The following is a 17733-nucleotide window of genomic DNA, read 5'->3' on the forward strand; positions in this document are numbered from 1 at the left end:
AGAGCCCCCTCTCTGGGAATGTTTAATGCAAATGAGAGACAGGGCCGGGGGGGGGGGAGTGGGGGAGAGGGGTAAACGGAGAGGAATTGACAGACAATGGGCCCTGTAATTGACACAGCACCTGGCGGCACATTACGAATGATTAACAGAGCATACCCCACCCCCCCTCCATCCCCACCCACTGCCCCTGCTCGCTGCTCCATGCCACAATCCACCGTCTTGCAACCTGCATTCCTGTAGTTACATCTCCTTGCGTCCTGTGACATTTGATTATGAAATTCCATTTGAAAGGGGAATTCCAAGACATCGCAGAGATTCAGAGGAAGGCAGCGGCGCGGGGACAGGCCCACCTGTGGCGTCGATGGACTCCCCGCCACTTGCAGGGTATTATCTGCCGCTGAGAGGCATGGCTTCCGCCTCCATGGGGCACGAAGGAGCGTGGCCTTCTGCCTCCCCAAAACCCATTCAAGAAATCAAATTAGTAGAGCAATCTATCCAGCGCAGGGGAGGCCCCTACCCCCCTCCCCTACCCCCCCGCGATACTATCTGGGTTCACCTTTTCGCCAGGCGAATTTATTGTTGCCAATTAATTTGTTAAAATTAGTAGCACAGCCACTGCTGCCCCTGCCACTGCCCCTGCCGCTGCCCCTTGTTGTGGTAGTTTCTATTGCCAGTCGCTGCCTGCCCCCGATTCACACAATGAACGGCCTATCGATAAGCGAAAGTGGGAGCCGCAGACGCAGACGTCGTCGCCTCGAATGTGCCACCGAAAATGTATTCCACGTACACGTATTTATCCATTGCTTAGCCTCCATCCATCCATCCAGCGGCAGCGCCAGGCAGCCATTTATTGCCTGCCTCATGGGGGGGGGCATGAGGCATGAATGGGTGTCTCTTGCCCCTGCCCCTGCTTCCGACTCGTGCAGCGCCTCGTCGTTTGCCTTGAATGAATGCTAAATTAATTTCAAATGAATACAAATGGCTTTTCGCTTTTAAGACCAGGCCAAAACGGCCAAGAGGGGAGAGGGGAGGCCGGAGAGGGGAGGTGCTACGGAATAGAGAGTCGTTAGAGGCGCAGCAATAAAGCCTCCTTCTCCAGCGGAGTCTCTCTCTCTGTCTCTCTATCTGTTTCTGTTTCTCTGTTTTACATTTCTTGTTTCGCCCACGGAGCAGGAGCCTCCGATTCGCGCTCCGCAATATTTCGATATAACTCTTCGGTCGGCCCCAGGCCTCCTCCGGGTCCTGGTCGGGCTCCTCCCCCGCTCCTCCGTGGCTGCCTCTGGCTGTCGACACGGCCGCTGGCTCGGCCTTTTATCAGATGCTCGTCCTGCTGGAAATTTACAGCGCCCGCAGTCGGACAGCACCGATGCACCCTCCCCCCAACTCCCATCCCGGGGAGGGGCAGTGCGCGCACGGCCGTTAATTCAATTCATCGTAAGTTGCATGCCCCCCCCCCTTGCCCCTCCCTTGTGGCATGAAGCTATTATCCAATAACTAGGAAACGCTGCTAATCGCGTGAATAGTTTTTTGGGGGCGGCGCGTAATTGATGTTTACGGGACACACACCCCTCCCCCTCCCCCAACCCCACACCCCCTCTGTGGAGGTGGTGGAAATTTCCATTTCGTTGCCTACTTTTTGGGGCAGTGCCGCACCTGCCATCCGCCACCTGCTGTGCTGTGTCCATGGGGCTCTTCTGCCACTCAACGATGCCTTGATTTAATGCATTTCATTGAGCAGCGATACGTAAGGGGGGGGGGTGGAGTAGCAGCCACGCCCACTGCTAAATCCACTACGCCTCTAATTCAGTGCGGGAATGGCATCAGAATCGGAATGGAGATTCGAATGCCGGCCACTTTGCATTCATTATTCAATTTGGAGCCGCATTTAGATGCGAAAGCCCTGATTAAGACTAACTCTCCTTCCCCCCCCAAGGGCTGGCGGAGGGGGGGGGGGGCACTCCACAGAGAATAGGTTACGTTGCAGCAACAAAAAGCAACAGCAACACGAATATATAGCCCCTTCATAAATAAACGATGCGATTCCCTTTGAGGCGCCGCATTTCAACGCATCTGACGATCGAGGAGGGGTAGCAAGGGGCAGGGGCACCGACTGGGGCACCGACTGGGGCACCGACTGGGGCACCGACAGGACTCTCTCTGTGACTTTTTAGTCCTGGTTTTCCGTCGGTCTGGCTGCCTGACTTGAAGCCATGAGGACGCTACACGGGCATCGCAACCTTTTGGTCGGTAACCGGGAGGGGACGGTGACGGGAGGGGGTTGGAGGGGGAATATTGATTAATTTAATTAAAATCGAAAATACGAAAATCGTTTCCGAGGTCGAATCCGAGTCCAGAATCCTTCATTTTGGGCTGTTAAATTTGTATAAATAATTATTCTGGAGGTCTCTCAGCGAGAAATATGCGATAAATGGTGCGATACTCTCTCAAGAGAGATCTCAATGCCCACAGCACCCCCTCCCCCCGCCCACTGAAGTGATGGCCATAACAATTCATTCCCTCCCCCCCTTGGGGGGAAACCCCTCTCCCCGCACACCCACACAGACACACACAGACATATTTATGTGTCACATGGACTGTTAAACTTTGTGCATTGGCTCTTCCGCTCTTCATCTGTGTGTATCTATTGATTTATGGCCAGGACACAGACAGCAGGACACCCACACAGACACACACACAGACACCCAAAGGAAAAGCCATGGAGGAAAAACAAAGAAAACTGCATACAGAGCGAGATAGAGAGAGGGAGAGGGACACAGAGAGTGTGGGAGAGGCAGTAGAACAATATTTATTTATACAACAGAACAGACACACACACACACACAGAAAACACACAATAATTAATTACTTTTCTTCCATCCGTTTGTGCAAATAACATCATGATGGGCATGGCCAACAGTCCGTTTCATGGCTGCAGGGCCAATTAGCAGCCAGCGAGCAGCGAGCAGCCAGCGATTGCAAGTTTTAGCCTCTCGATGATTCGTAAAGTGTTGCCACTGCCCCAACACTGCCCCAACAGCGCCCCAGGGGCACTCTGCACTCTTTGGGCAGGCATTTGTCATCGATTGATAGCAATAGTCGATAACAGCACTCCCTTGCAAGGGATGGGGAGGAAACTGTGCTCTATAGGGAATTTCTAGAGAGAAAAACTTTGTACAACATTTCATTATTGAATGTTACTTCTTGGACAATGGCTTTGCTTCGATAAATCCATCGATAAGTGTGATATGCGATAGGCATTGGATTTTCCACACTTTTGAAAGCATTTTTCCATAGAGAAATGCAAATTGAAGGCATTTTTCATCAATCTACTCGGCCTTCCTATTTTGATAGTCAAGCGATAGCCCAAATTGAAGCTTCGATAACCGTTTCCATTGCATAGGCGATGAAATTATCGATAACCAGATTTAGATTGAAAGAGCTCTGTTGCAGGGACAGGCTACAGGGCTACAGGGCTACAGGCCCCCTGCAGATTGAGATTGAGATCAAGCCCTTGATGGGATGGGATTTACTCAGATTTAGGAAGATAGATAGATATTCTTTAGCAGTCTATAGGGAATTTCCAGTGAGAAACTGTGTACAACATTTCATTATTGAATGTTACTTCTTGGGCAAAGGCTTTGCTTCGATAAATCCATCGATAACTGTATGCAGATTGATGATTTTAGATCGGTATTCGATTTTTCACACTTTTGAAAGCCTTTTTCCAGAGAGAAATGGAAATTGCAGCCATTTTTCCTCGATTTACTCGGCCTTCCTATTTTGACAGTCAAGCGATAGCCCAAATTGAGGATTCGATAACCGTTTCCATTGGATAGGCGATGAAATAATCGATAACCAGCTTTAGATTGAAAGAGATCTGTTGCAGGGACAGCCTACAGGGCTACAGGCTCCCTGCAGATTGAGATCGAAGGAACATCCCCATCCGCTAGAAGTCCCAAGAAAGGTTCAGTGGCTCCTCCTCGGTGGATATGTCTTTCAGATTCAATGAAAAGTTCTTTCAACTTTTCGGAAACTGGAATGGCAAAGATGTCAGGCTGCAAGGGATTGTACGAGTGTGTGCCACATGTTGTTGTTGTTGTTGTTGCCATACTTTTGACACGCACTGTGTATGCAAATACAGAAGGAAGGAAAGCAAAGCCATCCGAAGTGCACCCGCACTCGATAATCCCCCCCTGCTTAGGCCCGTCCCTTGGGGGCATTTACATAGATGGGTGGACGCAGGGCGGTGGGGCAGCATCTGATATGCATCAAAATCTCTAACTTGATTGTTGGGACAGCGACTGGGGGGTGGTTGGGGGGAGGGAATGGGGAGCGACCCAAAGAATAACCAGGAAATACTTGCGTTTCGGACTCTCGGACTCTCTGGGCAAAAGTTTTGCTTCCTTCCTTCCTGCAAATCCTCCTCCCCCCACTCACCCCTCTGGCCCTTTTTGTCTAGGGGGCCTGCTGGGCTGCTGGTCTGACTGTTCCTTGATGTCCTGCCTGCTGATGTCCATCTCCAGTCGACATTTTCCTTTCATTTGCGCCAAGTGGCTCAGGCGCTTGGCTTTTTATATTGGCATCCTGGTGGCATCATCCATCGGGTGGCAAGGGAGGGGGGGGGGGGGTGCAAGGGGTACTCCCTTTTCTGGCTTTTTCTATACAAACAAAAACAACGCCGGTCGTCGCTTGTGTATTTACATAAGAATCCCAGAAAATAAAGGCGGACCGGCAAACCCTCACACATACACATATGTCTGTGACTGTATATACTATATAGGGTGTATGTATATCCCATATGTATAAAAATATGCACATGGCTGTCTCTTCTGCTCTTGAAGATATTTGGCTAAAGGCTTTTAGGGACAGCTTTCAGGACGAGACAGGACAGGACAGGACGGGACAGGACTCTCCTTCTCGCCGCTTGCTGCCGCTTCAAGCGAACATAAAAATGCCCTTAAAAGCAACAGAAAATCTCAACGGAAGGGAGCTCCAGCCCCAACCCCAGACCCAGCCCCAGCCGCAGAGCCAGCCCCGCCTTTCGGGTTGGGAGGGAGACGAAAACAAGAAAAACATTCAAATATAAAAGTTATACCCCGAAAAGGGAAAGGGGGAAAGGGGGAAGTGGGGGAAAGGGGGGACAGGGAAAAGAGGGATTGACGGATATAAATGGTGATATGACCTAAGGTCATTTGTATAAAATTAAGTTGGAACATCATAAAAAATAGACATCTACTCATAGGAGAAAACCAAAGAGCCGCCTCACAGAAAAAACTTTCACCCTCAAGGGGCGTGCCCGTCGCCCACCGCCCATCGACGCGGAGGAGTGTCGGGACTGTACACGCCCTCCGGCTGTGGGGCTATTTCTGGGGCTTAATCAAGAAAAACTTCAATTCGATTTACAATAAGCCGCTGTCTGAGGGCTCAAGGGGGGTAGAGGAGGGGGCTGGGAGGGGCAGAGACAAACAGGAAACAGGAAAAACTAAATTGCGATACTTACACTCCTCGCAGGACTTTTCATTTTATCCTCTCTGTGTCTGTCTCTCTCTTTGTTTCCCTTCCATTTTTCTCGTTTAATAAACATTTTTATATGCCGTATGCTAATAAGAGATTTTCCTCTCTCTCTCTCTCTGTGTCTCTCTCTGTCTCTGTCTCTCTGTCTCTGTCTGTCTCTCTTTTGCCTGAAGCTATTTGCTGGAGCTGCGGCCCGGGCACGCCGCCACACTCCACTTTTAATATTCAGCCACGTATGTCATGGCAAGGAGCCATTAAGCACAAAAACACAAGGCGGAATACAGGAAAAAAAGGGGAAGGGAAGGAGCAGGAAGGAGCAGGAGAAAAGCAGGAGAAAAGCAGGCCCCAAAAAGGGAAGCAAAGCCAAAAGGAAAAGCCAAAAGCAAAAGCCAGTCGCCAGGCGGCAGGCAAAAAAAATTATGCCCCAGACGCCGCTGAATTTTAAATGAGCCTCCTTTATGGGCTTCATTTCAGCGTGTAAATTATCTCATTTGTCAGCAATTGCGCCCCGTGCCCCCCCTCCCCCGTGCCCCGTGCCCCGTGCCACACACTGTGGGCCTCAAGTGCCAGCGACTAGACCTATAGCCTCGCCTCTATGCCTCTCCAAGTCCTCTAGAGCGCCACACCGCCCGCATATCCATCGGCATCGGCATCGACATGCGACATCCTCCATGTACTTCAGCCATTTGTGAAATGATTCAATGACGTCTCTCTCGGTCTCCCGCGGCCCCTCCTTTCTGGCATTTAATGAGATAACGCGCTTTCCCTCGCAGATAAGATACGATTTTCATATCTACCATATCGCGTACTATTAAATATTCGCAGCGAACGCGCACAGGCCGCGGCAGGACGAGTGGGTTGATTCATTAACTTTGAGCTCGTTTTCCATATTTTCCCTCCGCATAAGTCGCACAAAGTGAAGGAAATCTCTCCTGACAAGCTTAAACGAAGCTCTGGCTTTCGGCTTTCGGCTTTTCCCCGCGGCCCCAAGCGTCTTGAGGAAAAACCAAAGTATTTTATTTTCTCTGGCCTGAAGAGCGAGGACTGTGCGGGCAGGACAAGTGCCTGGGCTGTGCGGGGGCCAGGAGCGATAGCCCAGTGTGGCAGAGGAACCTCTGATATCAGTATTCCCTTGTGGATTCAACACTCCCGTCAATAAGTGTTGGGCAGCGCTTGCTGAACCCCTGAGAGAACCAGTGCTGGTAGGTCCTAATACTCTATTCTGTGGTGGAGGCCCTCTGGGGGAGTCCAAGTCATCACACATTCTCTCAAATGATCCTTGGATTAGTGTTGGTCAGCCGCCCAAACACCCAGTGTTTGTCAGGTAGGGAAAGTGCCAGTACTCGAAGCTCCCTTTCCTTCCCCCCAGACACCCCTGTGGCTGGTGTGTTTGTGCATCGCCCGTCAATTAGTGTTGGACAGTGGTGTCGTGGCTAAGCCTCCGCCTGAGCCCCCCATGTAAGTGCCAGTGTTGAGTAAGCTGCACTTTCTTTTGCCCCAAGGGCGGGTCGGGGCGGGGTGTGGTCTCTCTCCATTGATTGTCAGCTTAATCGGAGCTTAGGTGGGGCTTCCACGGCCAGAGAGCGAGAGTGCTGCCGCAAATAGCGTTCAATGTTGCCGTGTTGCAAGTGGATCGTGTGGCACAGCCAGCAAACAAACTGCCAAAGCCCGCACTCGTTGCATGCCGCTGCCCCCTGGGGAGTCGTGTTGCACGTTTCACGTTTCAGGTCTCTCGAGTCTCGGGTTTCGGGTTTCTTTTTGTTCGGATTTTGTTGGCCAAAAAGTGATTTTAATGGCCGCTCAAGTGGCAGTCGAGTCGAGTATAACTTTTCGCCGAGTTTTCCTCAGTTTTGCAAGCAAATATGAAAAGCTCTCAGCTGCCATGGAAAAACTCCTGCCGCTGCCTCGCCTTCGTTGCTACAGCGCGTGGCATTGATGATTCTGCAGATTCCTAGGCGCCTGCATGCATTTGCAATCAATGATGTGTATTCCCCCCCGCCACCCCACCACCATTGCCCCATAACCATAACCAGATTTCATTTCTATATAAATTTGTATCCAAAAAACACGAACAAAAGGGAGCTGGAGCTGGAGCTGGAGCTGGACAGAAATGGGATTCCTTGGGCCCTGGGTTCCACCTTTTGACAAGGGCATAATTAAAGCGTAACAGGGACAAAAACAAAAGGGGGGGCAAGGAAGGAGTCCCGAGCAGGACCTCCCTCCGACATAAAGGCGGCGAGAAAGCCACGAGGACGACGATGGCGATGGCGATGTACGAGGAACGATACGAAGGTACGCTGTTACGGGGTGAGAACAGGTTGTTACTTCCTTGCAAACAAGGTTCCGTTACCGTTATGTACACACACACAGACCCACAATCTGCATACGTATTATACACATATGATAAATGCCTCTGTGTGTGTGTGTGTTTGTGGCATATACACATATAAAAAGAAAAGAAAAGCACGTTATTGCCAATTTAACTTACATTGTGCATGTGTCTTTAAACAAAGATTTATGTACCCGACGGTTGCAAGCACAACACCCCCCACCACCCCCCACCATCCCCCCAAAGCACGACCCCAATCAGGAGTCCACTGGATCCCGCCACTCCGGCTCCTCCTTCGCACCAGACACACGATATATTTGCCGGTTTTTGGGGTCTCGGCTTGGGGGTCAGGTGTGCGGGCAATAACTCGCTATAGATGGGGGGCATTACTTATACGGGTGCGAGTGTGTGGTGCTCCATCCGTGTGTTCTACCCACTTAAATCAGCATAATGATATGCACTTATTGTTGTGGCAAATTTGTTGCGGAAATGCTGTGAAAACCGCACAAGGCTTAAAGAGGGGACGGGCAAGACCTACAGGCCACTGAGCCACTGAGCCACTGAGCCTCTGAATCCTGACTCACCTTAACCTCAGAGGCCCCCCGCCGCCCCGGGCAGACCTCAGAAGAACCGAGCGACCGCATGTCGATGTCGATTTCTTCATTTGCCTAATACGAGTCGACGCCATCATTAATCTAAAATATGGCAGAGTCGCATGACACGCACACACGCAAGCACTCATGCTCATACGCTCTCTCTCTCTCTCTGCATGTAATTATGCTCAGAAAGCGGAAGAGCGGGGGGGTAGTGTGGTATGTGGGGGGGTGGGGGCAGGGGCAGGGGATGGAACACCACAGAAGACACACATTTGCGTAAGCCTTGTTAATCGTGACAAAAGCTTATTGCGGGTTATTTGGACTACTTGTTTCGCATCCGGCGTCGGTCGTCGTTGTCGTCAGCAGCAGAGCAGAGCAGAGGGAAAGGGGAGGGAGGGGGAGTGGGAAAGGGAGAGTACAAGTAGCCGTAGCCGTAGCAGTGCTGCTGGCTAAACGAAAATCAACATTGCCAAAGGCAAGGTATATTTCAAGAGAGGATGAAAAGCCTAGGCGATCCACAAAAGCTGTGCCAAGGCTTCGTCTGCCCCGCCTTGGCCAGCGCTCCCCACACACTCCCGGGATATCCCTGAAGATCTACCCCCCCCCCCAGAACTGTCTTACCTTACCCTTCTGTTTCTTATACCTTTCGTCCACAGGCGACAGAGATATCTCTGCAACACAACAGTCATGTGTGTGTTTCTGGTGCGTTTGAGCCTGTCATCTCTAAGCATAGGCGAGGGGAAGGCGAAGGGTGGGGGAGTCGAGGAGTGTGGAGCCCCAAAAGGGAATGGAGGCCCTTCTCGCGTCACTTGCACACATAATAAACATTTTAAACATTATTCTCGTGTTAAGCAGCTTCTTGGATTGCTGTTGCCCTGCCCTGCCTGTCGCTCTCTGTGCTGTGAGCTCTGTGCGTCTCTGCCACACTGCCACACTGCCACACCGCCGCTCTGCTGTTCGTTTTCGGTGAAATTTACGGGTTTTAACGAATAATGGTGCATGTGGGAAATGAACGTTTTGTGTTCGCTTTTGCTTGTCATCGCAGTATCCACATATCCACATCTCCAGGCAGCAGCAGCAGCCACGCACACACACACACACACAGACACACACACGCATACGCATTCCAAAACATTTGCCACTTTATCAGCATTTTACTTTAGCCGTTATTACCAGAGAGATCCACTCAGAGTACATTAGTACGCCCCCACACTCACACGCACACACTCACACACACACGCACACACTCTCACACACACACACACGGATAATACTAATACTCTGCCACACGATGCCACGCATGTGTGCGCGCCTCTGACGCTACGAGAAGGTTGCGACTCTCCAAGGAAATTAAAAAACAACTAAAACAAATTAACAATGTAATGACAAAAGTCTTATGCCAGCAGCAAATGTGGCAGCAGCAGCAGCAGCAGCAGTTGTGCCACAGGACAGCGGCTCCACGACAAGCACCAATAATAAACAGTCGAAGGAAGTCGGCCCAAGGACATGGATTAGGTCTCGCAGCTAAATGGCAAATCAAGCATTGCACAGAAATTGAATTACCTACCCGGGCATTAGAGCCCCAGTACCAGTCCCAGTCCCCAGTCCCAGCCCCATCTTTGAGCACCACCCACGCTAAGTATACGCCATGGATTCCAGGCCCAATTGGCACTGGAAATGGGTATGGGCTTGGGAATGGGAATGGGAATGGGAATGGCAACAGCAACGCTTTTAATGATGATCGATTTGGGTAAACAATGAAATTTCCGCATTCAAATTTTATTGCCGGCAATCAGAAGAGCTTCCTGCAACAGCAGCAGCAGCAGCAGCAAAAGCGGCGCAGCAGCAGCGATACAGACACCACAAACATATGCCCCCGACACAGCGATATACGAGATGGTGCTGGGGGGTGGGGGGGAGCATATATGGGGAAATGGGAATATGGTATGCTTTAATATTAATCTATGAGAGCAACGCCTGTTTGCTGTTTGTCGGCTAAATTTGAATTGGAGTTGAATGATGGTTGTTGTCGCTGCAATTACCATATAACATTTACATTATCGCACTTGCAGCCCCTCACCCCAGCCCCCACCCGGCACGGCCCATGCGCCCATGCTTTTCATAACTGGAATGAAAATATACACTTGTTCAAATTTGACGCCAATCAACAGAAGAGCATTGTACCCAAGCAACAAAAATTCAAATTTGGCGCCATGGGCAAATCGCTAAAAGTAATGCTACCAGACGTCTGCATTTAATACTAAATTTGCTGCCCTGGTAATATGTGGTATTTTCTCTTGTTCCCTGAAACGGTCAATCAGCCAAAAATACCTAAACCGAAAATAAATAACCTAAAAATATGCTTACACAAATGGTCGATATAGTCAGAAATATGCTAAAATGGCAAACTGCTGGTCCGATTTAAACAAATCATTGGCTTCCATACGCAGGTTTCTTGAATTTTCGCTCACAAATCGTGCTTCCGTGCATCATTTATTCCAACGGATTGCATTTAAATCCTTGACGCTCATTCACATTCAAACAATTTATATTTGGCGCTCAAGTTTGGTGGGACTTTTTTGGGATTTTTCGTCGCCACAATGTCCCTCACTCATGTTTCCAGTTTTCTTGTTGACCTTTTTTGTTGAAACCGTTTTTTAGACTAAATCCAACAAAAGCAAGAGTTTAAAATAAACCAGTCAAATGGAAAATAAATTCATTAATTGAATAAATTATGTGGTCATGGCTAAATATTCTATCTACCTGGTAATATTCGACGAAACATCAAAATTGAGCAATATGGTCTCCAATCGTTGACGGAGAACGATTAACCCATTGTAAACCAAGAGGGTATTTAAATTTACCACCGAAAATAATGCAAATTTAATCGTTTTAGCGCAGTTCAGGTGAAAAATATCGGGGTTTTTTTTTAAGTTCAGAGGAAAGATGGCAAGAATCCACAAGAAGAATTTACAATCGTTGATATTTTGCGCCATTTACCTCAAGTCGTTGAACTGCTTAAATAGAGGGGGCTTTAGTGGGCTAAGTTCGGGTTTTCATCATGCGGGGCGCTATGTTGTTCAGTGTTGTCAGATTTTGAGCGTCAAAATACTCTAGATTTTACAAAAACACAAGCTAAAACAAGCTAAAAATTGTAAAAAACAGACCAAAAAACAGGCTAAAAATAAAAAAAAAACACATGGATGTACACATTTCTAATTGTGTTATAATTTTATCCAACTCGCTAATACTCGAATCGGTATATTTATCGCTGGAACGTATTAAATTTAAATATTTCTCCGTTAATTGGTAGTTGTGGCAACATTTGCCATGACGGCGCAATCCATATCTGTAAAATTCAAAAGAATTATAGTCGTATTCATCAGACAATTAAATATTACTAAAACAAACCTCATCTGTACTTTGCCAAGGGACTAAATGAATTTTGCCATATTGGGCAAGAATTCCATCTATATTGCTATAGTTGAAGTGTTCCAATATGGAAATGAGATCATTAGGATTTTTATTATGTTCGAGTACATTTTCTGCTGCAAAAACTTGCAGTTTTTCTAATGTCTCAAAATTATCTGAAAGTCTGAAATTAAACAGCAGATTATTATTTATTTTTAATATCAAATCCTATTGAAGCTTACCTTTCTCTGAGTTGGATAATAAGCTCCTTTATAAAATCCTTGCACCTCAATTTTACAAAATTACACATTTCACACGATCGCCAAGTTTCTGTGTAGTAGTGACCGAAACTTTCCAACGAAAATATACCATAAATGAATTCTAAAATACCATGATACACCAAAATATGTACAACAAATATACTTTTAGTTCGATTTGCCTAAAAATATATGTAGGATATAAAAAGGCAAACATAAACAGAGTGAAATTTAAAAAGGCTAGATTTAAGGCTATAAGCATTTTCATAATTTTTCAAGCTTTTCCGTTTTCAAATAAGCTAGATCTAGCCTTAAATAGGCTAAAATGGCAACACTGATGTTGTTGTTGTGGAACCAAAATCGAGGCAAAAACAATCGAAGTCAAGTATTTAAAAAAAGCCAGTCAAGTAGAAAATAGAGTCATTAATTGTTTTAAATTATGTGGACAGGGCTGAGAGATCTAGATAGAAAAGAACAATCAAAACAACAATATGTGCAAATAAACGGAGTGACGAGTACGAGTGCAATTAATTGTGCAATAACAGAAGTTGAAAGATAACTGCTGCTGCAGCTGTTTTGATTCTACGAGGAGGAGACACAGAGCAGACGCAGACACTTTCTCCAGAGCAAAACCTGTCGAGTGGCTTATTTGACATCCATTCGGATATCAATAGAAAAATAGAGGCCAAGCCACAGCCAGTAGACTACCAAGCAGCGCACCTGTGTGCTGGAGCTGAAGCACACACAGCCATAGAAATAGCAACAAAAAGTTGATTGGCGTCTTTTGCTGTTTTATTGGCATTAGAGCCACAGTCACATCTTGGCCACTCTTGTGATCGCTCGCTCGTTCATTCCACTTCTGCTTCCACTCCCCAAAACGCAAAACGCAGAACTCAAAAAGCAAAACGCAAAAGAATTCCATAATTTGCATATGCCACACTCGCATGCACAGAGATCAACATCATTGAGAGGGGAGGAGCCGGTGTAGGAGGAGGCATGCTTGTCGAATTGAGTCATTATTTGATTGCCAGTGCCCAGAAAACGTGAGTTTTAGCGAAGAGTGTGCTCCCCACTCATCATCATAATTCCATTCGTTCAACGTCTGTTTGGACACTTTCTCGGCATAGACACATACACAAAATAGAGGGATAGGATGCCTGCTCTCGGGGAGAAAGTGCGTCGCCTGCTGGAGGCCAAAGATTTGGGCGACATCACCACAGAGCTGTGCGACTTCTCGCTGAAAGAGCAGAATGCCACCGCAGAGGCGCAGGGAGTGCAGCCGTCGTCGGCATCCGACTTTATGCCCATACTCGGACAGACGGTCACCTACATTGTGGCCTGTGTGCTGATCAACGAGCACGACGAGCTGCTCATGATCGAGGAGGCCAAACAGAGCTGTGCAGGTGAGTTGAGTGCGCCCGCCTCAGCCCCTCCCCGCCTTTTCTAATGATTCTCCACTCCACTCTACTCTACTTTCCAGGTAAGTGGTATCTACCCGCTGGACGCATGGAGCGGGGCGAGTCCATCACAGAGGCCGCCGCAAGGGAGGTGTTTGAGGAAACCGGACTGAATGCGGAGATAACGACCCTGCTCGCTGTGGAGGCTGCCGGGGGCTCCTGGTTCCGATTTGTGATGACCGGACGCATCACTGGCGGTCGCTTGAAGACGCCGGCAGATGCGGATGCGGAGTCCATTCAAGCGCGATGGGTGCTGAATCCCCAGGAGATGCCACTGCGGGCCAACGACATCCTGAACATCATTGACATTGGACGGGCCTACCACAAGGGAGCCAGGAAGCCGGGAGCGCTGGAGAGTGCCAGCGAGCCGCTGTGGCACGGCAGCATCCTGCCCACGCGATTCCCCCACAGGAGGAATTACCTGCGTGTCCTGGCGGTGGCCCGAAAGCGGGCCAGCAACTCGATGAACATCCTCATCAGCGAGAAGAACGCCCACCACTTCCCCACGGTGGAGCTGCATCCGAACCGCAGTCTCCACTCGACGCTGCGCAAGTTCATGATTGAGATTTTTGGAGCGGAGCTGCCGCAGCACAAGCCTCACGGCCTCTTGAGCGTGGAGCACTGTGCCTCCGAGGGGGAGAACACGGACGGAATATGCCTGAATCTGCTGGTGGCCTTTCGGCCGCCCATCGAGCAGATATCGCTGATTGGCAAATGCATTTGGCAGGAGCTGGCGGCCCCCTTGGACGAGAGGCTGGGGCGGATTGTTAGCAGCAAACAGTCCTCGATACCACTCAATGTGGTGCGATAGGAGGACCCGGCCAGAATAACGAGGATTAGGATAGCAGCGTGCCTTAGTCTTTAGTCGTAGGTTAAATCCCCAGTGGCCCCCCTATCCACTATTCAATCCATGGTGCAAGCAATCTATAATCCACAATTTAGTTGCAATTAAAGGAACACAAAGATCACAGATACACTTCTTCCGATTCGTTGTTAAATGCTCTCTTCTTCTCTACAAATATTATGTATAATTGATACGCAATAGGACGTAACGGTACGTAACGTAACGTAACCATAGAAATGCTCTTTCCAGTGGAATATGTCGGATGAATGAAGCAAACTAGCAGTCGACTAGGTCAGGGGTTCAGAGGGATCGGAACTAACACTAAAAGCCTCCTCCCACTCGTCTCGGGTCTCTCTACTTCCAGACCGTGTTGAAGAGATCCATAAACGAGTCATAGATCATGAACGTGATGGCCACGTCGAGGCAGACGCGTCCCAGACGCGGCACCGTGCCCTTGTAGAAGGCCCCCACGCCCTCGTTCTTCAGGATCTTCATGGCGCAGTCGGCGGTGTTCTTGTATTTGGACGCCTCGAGCCCCTGCATCCGCGTCTTCACGACGTCCAGAGGTGTGTTGCCGAAAACAGAGGCGGCTCCGGCCACAGCACCGAAGGCACCGACCAGCAGCTTGGGCACCGGCTTGTTGTGATCGTCGCCCTTGTACAGGTCCTTGAGGGACTCCAGGACGAAGAAGCGGATGGCCTGGTTGGAGCCCTGCTTCAGGATGGTGGGCGTGAGGCCCTTGTACACCCCACTGATGCCCTCCGCCTTGACGATCTGTCCGACGCCGTGGGCGAATCCCTTGAACTTGGGATTGGCGCTGCGCTGGTCGTTGATGAACTTCACCTTGATGGTCTCCATGGGCGTCACGGCCAGAACGGCCTCGCAGACACCCGCTCCCAGGCCGCAGAGGAGTTTTCCGGCCGTCGACAGCTGTCCATTGGCATCGACGGCGTGTCCGCGCAGGTACTCGAAGGCTCCAAATCTGCAAGATAGCCATGGATCACCGTATTTTCTCTAGAGAGAGGGGGGTCTCACCTCGCTGCCGACTTGGGTATGCTGCCGTAGAGGAGCACACTCAGGCCTCGGTAAAGGCCGAAGAATCCCCTCTGCTGCACTGTTTTCTTCACGCAATCCGCGATGCCGTTGTATCGCTTGTTGGCACCCTTCTCGTCCAGCTGCAGCTGTGTCTTCACGTACTCGGTGGGATAGGTGATGCAGATCTCAATGCCGCCCGTGATGCCGCCCGCCACAATGCCCTTGAGGCCCTTGCCCCCACCGCTTGGGGCAGCGGCTCCAGTGCTCGTCATCCATGGACGGCACTTGTACGGACTGACAAAGGTTGCTAGGCTCTGGCGATCCATTCTGTAGGCGTTTTATCTGGAGAGGCGGAGGAAAGGGAGGGAGTTTTATAGTCGCTGTCATAGGAAAGATCTCCCCCAAGGTTTAATCTCTTTTTTTGGAGCAGAAATAGATGTCTTGTGTGTGTGTGTGTGTGTGGGTGCACCATCTATATTGCAGATGAAAGAAGGGGTTTCTTTATAGAGAAACGAGGAAAAGACCAATCTTCTAAATCTCAAAAGTACTTATCATTTAAAACAAAGGTCAAAACAAAGAAAAACCCATTCAGCAGAGAAGATTATGCGTGTTTCTGTTTCGTCATATAGGAATATTTGAAAAAGTTCCGAGTGATTACCCAAGACGTCTTTCGATTCGAGTGGGAGAGGTAGTACATACATATCAGCAGACATTGGGTTCTCTTTCCCTCATTCCCTCTTTCCCTGCTCTTTGCACTTGACAATCGTATTGTTTGTCCGTTTTTTATTTGTCGTCTGTGGAGGGGGTTATGTAACATTTGCATGACCATAAATACCCGTAGAGAAGGAGAGCGGACTTCGTTCATAATTAATATTCCATTAAACCCACAATTAGTCCCACAATCGGCCCTGTCCTATCCTCCTATCGTGACTGGAAATCCCGATAAACATAAACAAACGTCTCTCTGATAAGTCGTTTCTGATTTCGCTGGAAAGTGGATTAGTGGAATATTTCCAGGCCCCCACACACAGACACACACAGATGCACTCCATGATGGAATCTCTGCTTACTGGAACCGCATTGAATTTCTGCACTGTACTCACATTTTTGCACAAAAACTATGGAATCTGTATAGTTCCTATATATACAATACCGATTCGTGTGGAATGAGCGACAGATCGATCGTATCGTATCGTATCGTGGCCAGGGCAGCGGCTCAACCTCAACTGTGTGCCTGTTCGGCGGCTACGAAATTCCAATTTCCAATCGCAGGGAAAGCTACAAGTTCCAATAGCAGCGCCGGCAGAGGCAGCAAAAATTGTAAACAACAACGAACGGCGCCATGCTCTCTCGCTCCATGAACCCGCTCCCCAACAGCAACAGCAGAGAGCGCGAGAACGGGCTCCACAAAGTAACGGCGATGCGATGATACTCGTACTATGGCGTGATACGGCAGCCACGGCAGCAGAAACGAAACGCAAGAGAGATCTCCTCTCCTCTCTTCTCTTCGCTGCAATCGGCTCTCGACTCGACAGAAAACCCGTTTCTGGAAAGAGCTTTTTGGCTGGAAATGAGCGCTCTCCCCCGCTAGAATCAGAAACAATTTAATTGTTTAAACTTTTCAAAGGCGCCGCAAAGTAGGCAAGCTTTTTTCCGCCTTGATTCGCGATTACACAATATTCACACACACACACCTACGCACACCTACACTTGTACGAGTACAAGTACTGTTGTATCGAATTGCCTCGCACCTGCAACAGCTCCTCCAATCGGACCATTTATTTCCAGTTACCCGTATCGGAACGGTGTCCATATTTGTTTATGACTCGTAAAAACACACAAAAACTATTTACCGATGACTCAGTCCACGGCCACAGCCATGGATATGGAATTTTCGGAATCGGAATCCTCCTCCTGTGCCGCAGCTGTAGAGCCGGCAAACGGCGGATGATAACTAAAAAATGTGGCCATGTTGCACGCAACCAGTTCCCGGCCACTGCGCCTGCGTCATGGCACTGCCACAGCCACAGCCACCCACTCTTGTAGCACTGTGTAAACATGCCACACACACCACATCCTATCCTCAATTGGAGCTCAAGTCGCGAATACTTAAAGCGGAAATGCGTGGGGACGGGCCTCATAAAAGTCAGAGGAATATTTATGATAATAGGCGGATGCAGAGGCAAAGCAAAGGGGGATGGGGCGACAACATTCAATCGAGCAGGGTCCAAGAGTGCTCTCTCTCCACAGAAGGATCCATCAACACTACACCATAATCGATTCCTGGGCA

At 49.1% G+C, this 17733-nt stretch overlaps 2 protein-coding genes across 2 annotated transcripts; one reads left to right on the forward strand and one right to left on the reverse strand.

Moving 5' to 3' along the window:
• Nucleotides 1-12445: 12445 nt before the first annotated feature.
• Nucleotides 12446-14538, forward strand: LOC4802823 (8-oxo-dGDP phosphatase NUDT18). The gene is made up of 3 exons (XM_001359628.5): nt 12446-13150; nt 13235-13510; nt 13588-14538. The coding sequence occupies exons 2-3, from the start codon at nt 13261-13263 to the stop codon at nt 14373-14375; spliced, it is 1038 nt and encodes a 345-aa protein (XP_001359665.1). The 5' UTR covers nt 12446-13150; nt 13235-13260; the 3' UTR covers nt 14376-14538.
• sea (mitochondrial citrate transporter scheggia) lies at nt 14537-16651 on the reverse strand. The gene is made up of 3 exons (XM_002137887.4): nt 16547-16651; nt 15444-15785; nt 14537-15390 (listed from the first exon to the last, which is right to left on the reverse strand). The coding sequence occupies exons 2-3, from the start codon at nt 15767-15769 to the stop codon at nt 14763-14765; spliced, it is 954 nt and encodes a 317-aa protein (XP_002137923.1). The 5' UTR covers nt 15770-15785; nt 16547-16651; the 3' UTR covers nt 14537-14762.
• Between the last annotated feature and the right edge of the window lie 1082 nt (nt 16652-17733).

This window comes from Drosophila pseudoobscura, chromosome 2 (genome assembly GCF_009870125.1).
Source record: "Drosophila pseudoobscura strain MV-25-SWS-2005 chromosome 2, UCI_Dpse_MV25, whole genome shotgun sequence".
NCBI lineage: Eukaryota > Metazoa > Arthropoda > Insecta > Diptera > Drosophilidae > Drosophila > Drosophila pseudoobscura.